General features: G+C 45.4%; 1 protein-coding gene across 2 annotated transcripts in view; it reads left to right on the plus strand.

Annotated features, from left to right (window-relative positions):
* Positions 1-15,249, plus strand: part of LOC117205292 (beta-1-syntrophin) — a 351,485-nt gene that overhangs the window by 8,297 nt on the left and 327,939 nt on the right. For both annotated transcript variants that reach the window (XM_033443558.1, XM_033443557.1), the window contains exon 2: positions 621-1,218. In XM_033443558.1, the coding sequence (XP_033299449.1) occupies positions 645-1,218 (574 nt within the window). In that variant the 5' untranslated portion in view covers positions 621-644. The remainder of the gene's footprint in view (positions 1-620; positions 1,219-15,249) is intronic.

Raw genomic sequence — 15,249 nt, forward strand, 5'->3', positions numbered from 1 at the left:
ATTTTCTATTCTATCTTTTTCAAAAAAAAGATAAGCTTGTGTCTAGTAATTCCTTTACAACTTGTAGAAGTTGAAAGAGAGTTCTACCGCAAGAATTTGATAAAATCTGGCGTCGATAGAATACGAGAATAAGAGGCACGATTCTCTCGACGTGTACATTCAAATGCGATGGAAAATATCTCGCTTTCATTTGCAGAAACTCGTGTGTAGAGATTGGATCTACGAAGCAGTCAATTGACGTATAAACGTATATACGGGTGGAATATTTTAAACGAAGTTAATGTTAATATAACGAAGCTATCTTTCGACCTCGATTCGACTATAGAACAACGTGGAGAGGTAGGTTGCAGGTTGCGAGAAATCTGAAACTCGCTTCGTGTCGGTAAGACTACCAGATTGATCCAATCTATTCCACGATGTTGTTCCAACATTTCTGTTAAATATTAATGTATTATAATTCTAAATCAAGATCTAACCATAACGTAGCGTGTCTGAGAGCGCGGTTTCATCCCAGACGCTCGCATACGTAAATTATATCCAAGTATACATGCATTACCGCGATGAAACGCGACCCGTAGAAAGTTAATGAAATCGCCAATTAAAGTTGGCTTTAATTGCAGCGTGCAGCTTGCGAGGAAATCGAAATGGTCGAGCTGTGCGGAAGCGGACAACCGACTTCAGCGATGGGAGTGATGGGGATCGGTTCGGTGGTGTCCGCGGCAACGTCGTCCTCGTCTTCGTCGACGACGACTACTGCAGCCTCATCCTCGGCGTCCGGACGCGCGGGCGTTTTAGAAACGCAGGTTCGTGGTCAGTGGTATCGCGTGTTCGTCTCGTTGGAGGACGATTATCTGAGCATCTCCTTGGACGAGAGTTGCGAGACGAGCAACAATGCCCTCAACAACGGTAACATAAACAACAACAACGTAGACAGCCTGAACGATCCGGACGTGCCGGACTCGGTGGCCAATCAGAAACGTATCGTGCGCGTGGTGAAAAGCGACAACAACGGCCTCGGGATCTCGATCAAGGGTGGCAAAGAGAATAAAATGCCGATTTTGATCTCGAAGATCTTCAAAGGGATGGCTGCGGACGCTACCGAGCAACTATACGTGGGCGACGCTATTCTGGCTGTAAACGGGGAAGATCTGCGCGAGGCGACTCACGATGAGGCGGTGAAGGCGCTCAAGAGGGCTGGCAAAGTCGTCGAGCTGGAAGGTGAGTGAATTATCAAACGCTCGTCTTTTATTTGCATGTCTGTTTGCTGCGAGAAAAACGATCGATGAGCGAGACAGTCGTCTGACCGGTGTCTATATGCATTCATCCAGAGGTAGATATAGATACGCGTATTTGGGCGGATCTTCACGATAGATATACCATAAAGATCGATCGTTGCGTAAAGATCGATGCGTTAAAAAGGTGAAAAGGTAGACGATCGAAATGGATGTTAATACGCGATGATAGAGGAAAGCAATCGCAACGATTAGTCTCGCGATGGGTTGAGTAACACGATGGTTAGATGCAAGAAGATGGTAGATTTCTAAATGTCATACACGTAACGGATTTCTCTTCTGAGAAGTCGGTAATCTTCCGCAAAGTATTTCTCGTTGCTTTCGTTCGACGCTCGACAGTCTGACGGATGTATTTACCGTACCTATGTATGTTTCCGTAAATAACGGACCTCTGGTCTCTTAACTAAATTCGATAAATGAATTAATCCGGGAACATCGACGGTTTTCGCGTTTCCTTTGACCGGCAATTCGGAGATAATTAATAGCCAGGGCGCGTTAGCGAAATCAGGTTGCCCGACGCTGCAGTCCTGTCAGGGGCTCGGAGGAAATCTCGATCCGTGGAAACGTGAGCGTAAACGCAAACGCAGATTCGTTTAGCCGCGCGTCGCTCCAAGTACTGAAATGTTCGGTCGGAAGTAGAAGTAGCTAGGCTAGGAAGGGTAGAACGCTAGACGACGACGGGGCGACGGGGTTTAGGGGGACATTAACGAGGTTTTCGCTCCAATTAGCCTCGAGTACACGGCGCATTAAGTTTCCACGTAGAGATTCCTGCCAGTTTCTGCAGGTCGTTTTAATATCGAATTCCCTGTCTTTGAACCGGAACTCGTGCCATTTGCGCGGCACTCGTGTTACGTCGAACGAGCCACTATATCGCGGAGATCGTCGTAAGAAAAAGGGCGCGACAAAAGTGGCAGACCAAAGGAGGAGGGACAGAGAGAAGGTGGTTATGTCCGAAAGGGAGCTTTTAGCCTGATTAATGCACTATTTCGGGATGTTTTTTTTTCGACCTTTCCTCGAGGTGGTAAGCGTCGTCGAGAAGCAAAGAAAGACTCGACGATGCTTTTTCTTCGTTTTCGAGTCGGAGCGGAGGACGGAAACCAGTCTGATTTTGCAGATTTCGCGCGAGTTCTCGCGCCATCGTACACCGCCTCCAGACTATTATCAAAAAGTGTGAGACTGAAAGAAGTAGCGCGGGGTGAAAGGTCGGCGAGAAAACGTGTACCGTGGTGCTGCCTGGAGCGTTAAATGGCGCCTCTTCTCTTTCTTTTCTATCTGCCTTTCTTTTTTGTTTCCTCTCCTACTTGCAGGTTCTTTCCCTCTACCTACTTTTTTTTGCCGCCTTTTCTTTACATGCTTTTATTTTACTTCCTTTGTGACTAGTTATCGTTTGTTTCTCGTACGAATCTGCTACGAGCGACACAAGCCTGCCCAGTGAAGCGCGACGCCCGCTCTCTCGTTGCACATGCTCGTGTCCGCCTGCACTTTGCATTTAACGTTCTCCGGCCGATGCGCGACACGTGTTCATGTATACGTACATCTCTCTGTACATGGCCACGCGTACGTGCACGTACCTATACATTCGGGCTCGTCCGTGTGCATCAACGTTGCACCGCTTCGGGGCTTTCTGGCTGGCGTGCGATTGTATGCACGCGAACGCACCTGCACCATTATTTTCCTTCGTGTCTGGAGAGCTCGCACAACCAAAAATTCGGCCAGAGAACGGCTCGTTATTGAGCCATTTTCGGTCCAGTCCGTTTACCAAAAAACGTTCTCGAACCGATGAAACTCGTTCGGCGTGAATGACCTCGACAGCTCGTTGCGTTTCGCATAATCGCGTGCGGTTTTCACAGAAAATTCTCGTTCCACGCGCGTACACTATTCAGTTAGGATTACTTAATGTCTTTTTCCTCTTCACGCTTTGGTCCCTTTCTTACTGATAATCCGGGAAACCGATATCGAATCATGAATCGCTGGAAAATTGGTTAGTGGGATGGTACAACTGCCCGATATTGTTCACTTCTCTTCGTCCATAACTAAAATACGCCTGCTCCCAAAGAACCTGACCTAATTACGCTATCATCAATCAAGCTTGCATTCCTTCCGCTTAACGAGTGCGTTTCTTCCTGGCCACGAACAGTGACCGATTTTGCTCATTTTCGCGAAGCATTGTAGAAGTACATGGAGCTTCTGAAAAGGACGTGCTGCGTATCACTGTACGCATTCCTCTCGCTGGATGTTACCCTTCGACCAGATATATCCCGCTGTCTGACAGCTTTTCTTTTATTCAGACGCTTTAGGTACGATTTCTTGTGGCACGTAGTACACGCCGCGCCGCATCGTCTCGCACGTGCGACATTCTTCCATCTGCTTTTCTTTCCTTTCCGATCTTCTTCCTCCTTTCATCCTGACTGGTCGGCCAGTTGCCAGTTTTCACGTGGGTGATGCGTGGAATGCGATACTCGGCGTTCTAGGTCCGTGCGGACGTGAGATGCAAAAGAGGATGCGCGCCCGCGTGGGCGGCCAAGCCCGAGAATTGAAAGAAGGAAAGACAGAAACGACGGGAGGCCGAGTCCAGAGGAGAAGACACGGTTGAAATTGCGAGAGAGACAGAGAGAAGGAGGGAATGTAAAAGAAGGAGAGTGAATTACTAGTTGGCCCAGCATCGAATTGACTGTGGAAGATGCGGAGGAGGGGCGAGAAAGACGTTAGAGGAGAGCTTTGGAATACATTAGCCGAAGGATTTTCATCGGGACTCGGTGTCGCCCGTGTGGACCCGACTGCGTCCCGTTTAAGCGAGATTTCGCCGAAAACTTCCGGTTTCACGGGATAAAATTGCAGTCAAGTTAGCCCCATCAGGCTGACAAAGTTTCCGAAAGGGCTCGCTAGCAAGAAATCGAATAGAAGTTACTACTCTGCCTGATAAACGAAGTCGAATTTATTGCTCCACCGCTTTCCAGATTTATCCTGATTTATTGTATCGACCCCTTTCTTTCGAGCCCTACTTTTTTCCCTTCCCTTCTACTTATCCTTCTTCTTTTTCTCCCCTTCGATTTCTTTCGGCGTGTATGAACGGCCTTCGAGGCGAGTCAACCGGGGGGAACTATTGTTTCGGGGAAGATTGATTCGATCCTGATTTTCGTACAGAATTCTACCGCTTACACCGACAGTTCCTCGAGTTCTTGCTGCATGCGGGAAATAGAGAAAGTTCCTTGTAATCTACCGATCGTTCCGATCTGTTTCACCATGTTAAGCATCGGTTAACGATCCATAACTCAACTTGTGCTCGGAAGAACACAAGTTGAGGTGCAAGCAGGTTTCTTCCAAGAATATAGTGACGAATATGTTTAATAATAAAATACGGATAATGATAATTTAGCTCTGCAACGATTCTCAAACTCCGCCCTCCGCAACTTCTCAGTGCCTTTTAGCTATGTGCAGCCAAATCTCCGTGTATCCTGAATCCTAACATATTCGCGCATTCACAAGTCGTTCCATGCTCACTGTCAATGCTAAAGATTAAATATCAGTTGATCAATCTCGTCGTTATTCTTGCGAATTTTCACTTGTGAGGTATCGATTAGCAAAAGGGTTAAAAGATTCGTGGCGCGAAGAACTAGCTCCGCTCGATATCGCTTCTCTTAGGATCTCCTTGCGACTTTGCGTGACTTTTCTTCACGGTTATCTATTCGCCGACAATCTGGACATCAGATCTGCAGAATTCCGTGCGTGAAATATCGCGTGGCCTTGATTATGGATCGTTTGGTAGAGGCACACGAGATTTCCTTGTATTCTTTCGCCTGGACGTGTGCTACTCCTGTTCGGCAATCGATCCATGCAATTGTTGGGCAACGATTTCAACACGCGCGCCTATAAGTACTTGTATTACCGGACTAGGTTGTTGGCGTGATTGTTGCACGCCCACGATTTACGTAAGAATACCTGTTAATACGGATCCGGCAGGTGATACTCGTTATTGCGTAGTTTGACGCGATGACGACCTTTGATGCTGATTGCCAACCTTCGAATAATGCTGGTACATTGTGTAACCATTGTTCGCATTATTAGCTGAAGGATAAGTGTGGAGATTCGAAAGAATACAAGTATCGTGGAAACGTTTTACCTTCGCATAATTATCTTTATTTCTTTACCGTTGCGCAATTCTCTTCTGCGTTTCGTTATTCTCCACAGTCTTTATGATTATTTGCTCGCGGTCGTGAAAATTTAAGGAGATCGCACACGCGATGGTTTCACCATCTACCAAACTAACGTTTACTCCGACATGCGCCGTCGATGATTCTGCAAGGCCAGTTTTGCTCGAATTTTAAGCAGGCGCGGAATTAGATGAAACCGCTCGGTTCTCCCGAGCTGGATGATTGGGAAGACATAATGTTACTCGAACGAGCGAAATGAATGAAACGTCTGTGGTTCTCCTACGCGTATCTATTTGTAATTGGAATGCGTAATTTTAGTCGGGCATTGTTCCAGTCTAGCGTAGAGGTTGGATGACGGATGACGCGCGACATCGTCAGGGAAATTGCGTCTTAAATCCTGCAGGTCGGAATTCCTTTCACTGCGAACGTCAGACTACTCGTCCTTCCTTCCCGGTTCCTCTTCACCGTTTCGCCTCTTCCCCGTCAGTCTCATCTTCCTTTCCATTATCTTAATCGCCTCGGTTTATGAGCTTGCTCGCTTTCCTTCAAAAAGACTTTCACCCTTGATGATCTCTCCGCCTGGACTGAGTGTCCCCTCTCGTCGAGCGCAATAAAAATTACGCCGCGGTTCGTATAATACGATCAGAGATTTAAATAATAATCGGGTAGCGTTTTCGTGTCGAATCAGATTCTACGGTGGTTTTCATTGAAAAGCGTTCTCCTCGTTAATCGTCTTGATCGTTTGTATGTTACAATGGTAAATAATTCGAGAGCGGATTGCCGCGGCACGGTTGGTGGCGCGTGCATGGATTATTCGTTGGCGCACGCAAATCTGTTTTTCGACGAAACACAGAAGTACGATGGAGCTAGTAATAAGCTAAAGAGAGACCGAGAATACACGGCGTGTACACGGCGCTGATTAGCGAAATTCGAATAATTGCGCGATGCTAGAGGCCAATTAACAGGTGACGGAAATTAGCCGGCCTCATTTTATAGCTCATCACGATAATTAGCTTGACTCTTTGCCGTTTCGCTGCATAACCGTTACACGCCGGTTAACATCGTGTTCCGCGTATGTTTCGCGTTTCACCGGGCTATAAAAGAAACCATTTATTGTGGTTCTTAGCGCGACGCGGATCGTCCGGCCGTTTCGATCCGAACAACACTCGCGGATGACTAAGAGACGCGGAACACGAATTTCAATTTTTATTTAACGACCTCGACTGTTCGCGTCCCGCTCTGTTCTATTCTTCGTGTATAGTTGTAAACCATGAACCGCCTGGTCTCCGTGTTCCGCGTGTTTCCACGCTTTCGTATTTATAGACGCGTTTATGTTATTCCGCGAATCATTTCGGTTTGATGAGAAATCGCGATCCAAACAATTGAAACGCTACATATTTTTTATTTGCTTCGTACAATTGAGTTCTCTATTATTAGACAAATTCCTTAGATTCACGTTCGCGTTTTGTATCAAATATAGAACAGACTACGTTGTTTTGCTTTGTTATTCGAATTAATTGCGTGATTCATCACAGGTCTGGCATGCGTCTCGCGACTAGATTTCTGCTATATTTGTACAGGCGAAATTCCGATTTTTCCTCTTTTATTTTTTCTTTTCTATATATGTATGCTATGTCCGTCTACGATGGAGTAGCTCTGTTTATCTTCCTTTGATTTCCTTTCTACCTTTGAGCAGCGTTCTCTGTAGTCATCGATATTCCCTTTTCCCTTCTGAACAGGCCCATATTAATTTTCTTTTCTTTCTCTTTCATCTCACGAAATAATTCTTCCTGCCTTTCACGTAAAAGTCTATTTTCCATTTGACCAAATTTCGTAATCGTATAAAATTCACAACTTTCTCTATTGTTTTTTCCAATTTCGTTAAAGCCGGCTAACTCGAATGCAGTTAGCGATTCAGTCGGCGCGGCACGGTATCCACGGTAGAAATACGCGGCTCAAAGGCCGCGAGTTGGCCAATTAGTAGTTTCGCTGGCATAATTTGCGGTCACTGCTTTATTCTCGTCCCGCGAAATTCGCAGACAACTGCGCCGAGTTTATTATCAACGAACGACAGCGCGTATAATAAGCAAGAAAAATGGAACGCACGCCGCGGAACCGGTAACGAGATTCCTGCCGTTTAATTGTAAGTGCAAGTTGGATTCGACCTACGTCTTTCCACCTGTGCCGGGCTGGTAGATTACAAGCGGCGCGACGTTACTCTCCGCGGGACACACAGCTCGGAAACCTTTGATCTGTCGTTTTAGAGAGACGAAACGAGGAAGAAGGTTCGGTAAGTTCGTTTCGCCAACAGTAATTTCGAGGTGGACTAAACTTATTTCTAGCGCCAGTTGATTCTCTGCTCCACCTACTCGCGAAATTATAGCCTTTTCCCGTGAATAAAAAGTACTCGAGATTAAAGGGAGCAGCCGCGTTTGAATCGCGCGAGTTATTTTCACGATCGCACGTCAGAGATGTCTTCGGTTGTAATGGTAAAGCTTCTGGATCCATTACAGAGCGACGTTCAAGGTTTATCCTTAAATTTCACCGTGATTAAAGTGGTTCTCGTTAATTGTCTTTTCCCAGAGAGAAATTTCCTTTCCTTCTTTTATGTTATTTTTAAACTTTCCACTGAGTTAGTTAGATATCACTTAAAACTATTAGAGGATCGTTTATCACGTTACTTTGATTTATTTTTCTAAATTTCCTAATTCCTTCTGTCTTTTCAGTCATTTGTAACAGCTAATTTTGCCAATTTTTCATCACGTAATAATAATAATAATATTACGTTGAATTTTTTTATCTTTAATTATGAAATTTACGCGAATATGTGCAAATATCTTTATTTCTGCTTCTCTTTCGTCTTGCCCGTGATTTGCGGTTTATATATCGTACAAGCATACACATTAACGATAATAGTAATATCCAACATAATAACTCAAAATCCGAGCGTATGCTTGCGATATCTCTAATAACTTCTATAAATTTGACCAATGTAATATGATAGTCGCGTGACATCGCAGTGCTAACGAAATTTCAAAATGTTTCGCATAACATATACAGCGTGTTCATAAAAGTCTCTATAAATGTCCAAACGGTTTCGTATATCCTATATCAATCTGTTAAGCCTATATAGGAATATTATACGACTTCACATTTTTATGTGCATTTCACTCTCCCGTAAAAATAGCGATCTAAACGAAGGGTCGTATATTTGGCCACCAGAACAAGCGTGACACGTTACCGTATTCTTCAGGAACCTGAAAATTAAACACGCCACTAGTAAATTACTCGAACCGGCTGCAATCTGGATCCTTCCTTAAAACATAAATAATCCATGCAGATTAGGGGTAGAGGTGTATCCGTTGGTCGGCTGTTCAAGGGGTTAAAGGAAGCAACCGGCTATAAAATAATCCCGGGTAGAAGCTCCGGTGATACTTGGCCCGTGTAAAAGGGAATCGTGTTTCGACCGCGGAAAATAGCGCACCACGGTTAGGTGATTAGCTGAAACACGGCGTCGGCACCTAAAATATACTCGAAGAATATGACTGAACGTCGCACAACGTCGCGTCGGTAAATGTATTTACATAGTGCAAGTCGGTGCACGGACTCGACTAGCATGGCGATACACGAGGTGGGTGTACAGTGTACACCATACAGTGTTATAGCGTACAAAGACACGAATATAAGGCACGAGCCAGCGCGGCGCGTTTCTCGTCCTTACGAGCATTATAGGTATATCTCCTCGCTGGTGTACTGTGTTTCGCGTGCCTTTCATTTCATCCTTTACGGTACTTCATCATGATTTACGGGGTATCCGCATGAAGAGCGACGCTGTCGCATTCTACGCCCCCTGCTTGCTTCTAACGTGCCGTTTCTCCGTACTTTCTGCCTTTCTCTACCTTGGGTGTTCGTTACCCTCTTGCGCTCCCTGCTGTCTTCTTTGCCGCGAGCCCGTGTCCTGCTTGTAACTTTCTCGTTGCCAGTTGGCTACGGAGAGAAAAAGAAAGCTGCGAACACCGAGAGAGAAAGAAAAGGTGGGGAAGAGCGACTTTGACTCGATCCCCGACAACCTCCACGACGGTGGCCTAGGTCGTGGCAATATCGAATTGAAATACGATGCGTAAAAATGTCACAGGCCGCGTGACTCGCTCGTCGAGAGTTACCGCTCGCTAGAAAATTGCTGATTCTCGAACGCGTTTAAATTGTTAATTCGTGCATGGTCTCAGGCAACTGTATCGTTCTTGCAAAGAGTGTATGCTCTGGTCTTGGCTGGTTCTAGTTAGAAGTTGCATACTTGGGACTTGGTATACTCTTCTTTTAGCGTGTTGTTTGTAGTCCCGCGGAAATTGTTAATTAAGTAACAGCTTTATCGGGCGTTTCTTTTCAACACAGAACTGGGGGTAGACCTTAATTTGGTCTCTCTACCCTTAAGTGCGCCCGAGTAAAAGCGCCTTAGACTGCTCTTTAATTTGAGGTTTAACTTTTACCGTGTCTGTTGATGAAGTTTCGCCCGACTTGAACGTGTAACTTTATTAAGAGCTCGCGTAGATTGCCGACACGAAATTTTTAGAGTATACGTGGGTCATACTTTCAACTTTACACCGGTGCACCTTATCTACAGTCTTCCAGTGTGCTTACGAAACATCAAGTATCGTGGAGCACTCGTTTCCCGAATCAATTCCCGTCGTTAAGACGCGTGCCAGGAGAAATACCACTGCAGGGGATCGACTCGTTAAACCGGCTTAAAATCAGTTAGGAAAAAGCGGTTTGAAACAGCGTGGCTTATGGAGATCCGTTTCTTACACGACTCTCGCCTGCTGTTTATTTTCCGTTCCCTTTCCGCTGTTTGTTTAGATAAAAACTCGTGCGAGAGCTCGAAAGGTGGCACACGTTCTTAAGGGCTCGTTTTAAATTCGCCTCGTGTTTTCACCCTTTTCAACGTTTATTTATATTTCTCTTCGTATAGCAAACTATTTTATTTGACGTAACTGTCGTTGTCATTCTATTTTTTTACCTCTTTTCTATGTTTTTCTGTTTCTTTTCGTTTCTTCTCGTTCGGTTGGCTTCCGACGCAGTTTCCCGCGGTCGCTCATAGCCATAAAATTTCGAGTATCGCGTTGTTCCGATACACACGCGTGCTCGCTCGCCTTTCTAGGAGCGCGGTCCTGTTTTCTCTGCTTCCAGCCGGCGCCGAGCTCCTTTTTGTCAAGCACGAATCCGCTGTTCCGAGGTCGAACCTCGTGGGATTTAATAAACGACACATAGCACACCGATGAAAATAGCAGAAAAAGCCTCGGAGGGAGGTATGGGGATGGAAAGTATTTCCTTGGTTAGCGGCGCGCGACAATTTGTCTCGTAGACCGCGAAGTTTAAAGTGCCACGTGCACGATGCGCGTTAATAAAGCGAACGAAGGCTACATCGTTGCATTGGATAAACGGACTACATTTCCTCCATTTTATTTACCTATTAACAGACTGCTGTTCTATCGTCGACGACAAAGCGAGTCGATATTGTGTTTCCCGTTTTATGTCTCCTTTTAAGATTTTCCTCGAACATCGACATATTCTTCTCGAAGAGTTTAGGATAAAAAGTATGGTTCAGGAAGGAATCGTTTCTCGTACAAACGGCTTGAAATAACGCCAAGTGAATGTAAGAATCTTAGAATTCTAGATGCTTGCAGTGTATATTTAGTTATTTATAGAAGTAATCCTATACAATTTTATGAGTTACGACTACTAAAACTACCGACGATCCTCTTTAGTGGAGACTTGTACTAAAAATTATAGTAGCTGTAGCCATAAAAATCATATCTACGTTTGCAACGGACGCTAAACAAATTCTGTCGTGCAAAATCGCCGTCCAACCTTCGAAACAGAGTTTGTCCAATTTTTCTTTTTTCTCGAAATGTTTGTTTCCGTTGGCGCGTCGATAACGCTTATCGCTAGGCCAGGAAGGACACGCTCGCCAAACAACGAAATCATGTACTCCTACGCGTAATTACTGTTATCCGACCGCAAGAGTAATACGCAATTGTGGACGTTTTTGCAATTAGCGGTGGCGATAGAGTAGAAACAGCAGGAGGAGGAGGAGGAGGAGGTACGCGGCGCGGCGCAACGTGTATAAATGCGCAAAGAACGAGCTGGATCGTGCGAGCTGCTGTAACATACTTGCCCGTTCCTTGTCTCCCTCGTACGGCCTCTCCTCACGATACGTAAAATATAACCGGAGGTCCTCTAATACACGTGGCGCGCCTTCTCCAACCCTCTTACGATCGAAACTTCGCTCCACGAAAGGTGTGCTGGCCTTCGTGAAACTTGCGAAATTCAGTCGACGTGTATAATAACACGAGCGTGATGATCCTTAGCGGTGTGGATGCTCACCGCCGCTCTCTTCCTCCTTTTTAACCGTTTTGCTCGGAGAACAGACTGGACGACAGAGGATCGTTACATCCAGCGACGTTTTTCCCTGGCGAGTATGTTCGATCGAATTTAAGCGACAGAATACGCGTGTACCGAGCGGTTGCGATTTATCGCGAGCTATGGCTCGCTGTTCCTCAGCGGTACATGCGAAATATATAGCTGCGTATAATTAGAGATAACTTGAAGCTTTGTTGTTCTTTGCGCAATGGCAGATGGGACGGGGATGATGGCAGTGGGAGTGGTTTGTCAATGGAGTTATTACAGTAGGATGAAAAACGAGTTGAATCTGGAAACAAGGCGTTACTCCCGCAACGTTGGAGTTATTCTGAATCCTGATTAATTACGTACTTCTCTGCATTTCGCTATGCATTAATCACTGGATCAATAGGCCGTAACGATGCGGATGATCACGTTGATGCCCGCGTCTCGATTGCCAATATAATTATCATATCCCTTTATGATACTGATTAATGGACCGTGATGCCATATCGTTTATGAATTCGAGCCGAGATCCGCGTTCCTCTGTTATTTTACAGCGTATCGCGAAAGTAATTGATTGGATGGGCGAGCAATTTCACGCGAGTCTTGAATACGCTTTCGTTCCATTCTGTTACGAATCGCCAGTCGACCATGAATTCCAACGTTGGTCATTTTTAAGAATCATACCTATCGGTTTTGGCTTAGCTTAAAAGTTTCGACCTATAGTTGCATTCCTTATCTTTATTCTATAGTTTCCAGCGTTCATTCGCACGTCCTACACGTCGTCCATGCCTCAATCGGACAAAATTTATTTCGTTATTCGCCTTGAACCTTTTTAATATTGGATTGACAATTAAGTGATTGCGGATTTTGTCTTTAGGCGATATTAGACACCTCAGGCGCAGATTTTCCCTTGCGCCGGCTCTGTTTCGGTTTAGACTCTCCAATACCATTCTTTCCGTTTATCGCGAACGGTAAGTTTTTCAAATGAAACTGTGGGAGCTTACAAAGCAACGTAACTGACGCAACTGAGCAAGGTACCTTAATACTAAATAACAAATTACTGCTCAAATAATGAGAAAGTTTGTCAGCGACAAAAAGCCGATTGATTAATCGGCTATCAGTCGGTAAGCGTCGGCGACAAAAAACCGATTAATAGGCTATCAGTCGGTAAAGTGTTAAGAACCTCTGTCTCCTCCCACTTTTCGTCAACGCACCTCTAACGTCAGGTTCTTTTTTCGTATGTTATATCATCTAATCCGCGGTTTATCCGCGTCACTTGCTATCGTTCGATCGCGGAATAATTCTACGGAATAGCTTGGTCGCAGCTGGAATTACGAAAGATGGAAAGATAGAGTTCACGAGAAAGGGTAAACGGAAGATTCGAATGGGAATTTCGCGATGTTATTACATATCGGCCAAAGAGGTTCGTGCACACGAGTAGATCCACTAATGGATTCGCGTGCCGACAGTCATTCCACGACTGCCTGTCCCTCACTATGGAGTATTCGGTTTTTATTCCGCGTGACACTTTCAGTCGTCGCTCTCGAGCATGCTTCTTCTAATAGATATGCACAGAACTGTCTTATCGTCGTCGTTCCCGCTTAACGATCCTGCAATTACGCATACCATGGATCGATACATCGAGCAGGCCATAATTGCGGCGGTCTGATGACGGAATTACCATCAGTGGCCGAGCCGTTTCATCTGCTTATTAAGATAGCATTAGGCTTTCTATGCGATTTTACGAAGTCTCGAACATAAGTGGTATTTAATCGGTCTACGTGGAGTTAAAATAAGTTTTGTTACGTATGTATGTTCATTGGGTTGGAATTCGCGTTTACGAAGTACACCCAGGAGGGACATCGTGAAACTCCGTGATAATTTTCCAAATACCATCACGCGACGGTGCACGTGTACAATTTTAAAGCTTGGCAGTGAAATCTCCGATTTGTCTGCTCTCAAAACAACCAAAGTTTTATTGAAATGGACGCCGGACACTTGCTAGACGCTTCTCGTTAATATTAGCCTGATACCGGTGCCATTGCGAGGTAGAGATTCAGCTCGTTTAGACCTCCGGTCAGAGTGTAAACTTGCACCGTTGTATATGCAGATGCAACATCCGTGGTGCTCGGTGCGATATAGTTCCTGGCTTCGATCAATCATCTCTTAGAGAGTCAGTTCCCCAGAATTTATATTATTCGAATAAAGCAGATCGAGTGTAAATTCACTACCCATTACACCCGATCATCATTCATTGGTCGAATATCGAGCGAGGAAGCGAGAGGGTCGGGGACAAGGACAGAGGGTGACTCGACGCGACAATATTATCGTTCGTTTTCCGTTGCGCCGACTTGAATCGATTAGATGATTATCGACAGTTTCGACCGTGTCGATGCAGTATATCTAGTATTAACAGGTTTTATTGTGCCGTATTAATTCGTTATTTTATCGTGGGTTAATATTTCATCGGACGCGCCCGTCTCCCGATTATCGAGCGGCGAGACTGTTCCACGGTCGTTATACTCTCGTTCTCTGTTCGATTTTCTCGATGTAAATTTGAACGAATATCGAAGACGAGGAAGTGGTGGCGAACGTTCGAAGGCTGTCTCTTTTCCGTTTGTCTCGAGTTCGACGTCCAAACCGTCGTTCCAACCCCGCCGCGTCGTGCATTCGCATGGAAGAATCAGCCGGGTGAGCGTTGATTTCTCCGGTGGCGGTCGATGTATTTTCGATATTTTATCTGGAGGCTCGCAGGATGGTGGCAAAGGACGGGCTGACATTGTCGACCGAGACTGCCTCCAGGGAATAAATTGGAACCGTCTTCGGTGTCGCGTCATGCCATTTATTGTCATTTGTTCGATACCAACAACCCCTGTTTGCCTTGCCGCGTCGCTCGATGCCATCCATTGTCGATTGCTTTCGAATCTCCGTGCGGAATACGCCGATCGTTCGTTTAATGGTCCCCCTCCTGGCTCGGTCTCGTCGCGAAACGGTGCTCGGCTTTTTCTTCCTTTTAACTCTCCTCCTGTCCCTCCTTCTCCCGTTCCTCGCAAACGATCGGACAACCGTGGACGCTTTTTAGCAATTTTTTCCTTTATTTTTCGCGGGAATCCCGCGAACCCGTTCTCCTTCTTTTTCCCTTTTTCTTCTTCTCTCTCTCATTTTTTTTTTTTTTTTTTCGAACATCGATTAAATCGTTCGTATTGGCCGAAGGTTCTTTGAAGTGGGCGCGATTCGACGATCCTCGCTAGAAAGCACAAAGAAACGATGATAACGATCTAGCTTTTGTTGGGAACTTTCACAGAGTAAAAGAAACATGTGCCTTCCTGCTCGGTTTCAGTCAACTCCCACCCCTCGACCGCCTCGTATCGCTTTAATGAAAAAGAAGAACGAGCCCCGTTCTT

The sequence above is a fragment of the Bombus bifarius genome, unplaced genomic scaffold (genome assembly GCF_011952205.1).
Source record: "Bombus bifarius isolate JDL3187 unplaced genomic scaffold, Bbif_JDL3187 scf7180000007987, whole genome shotgun sequence".
Classification (NCBI taxonomy): Eukaryota; Metazoa; Arthropoda; class Insecta; order Hymenoptera; family Apidae; genus Bombus; species Bombus bifarius.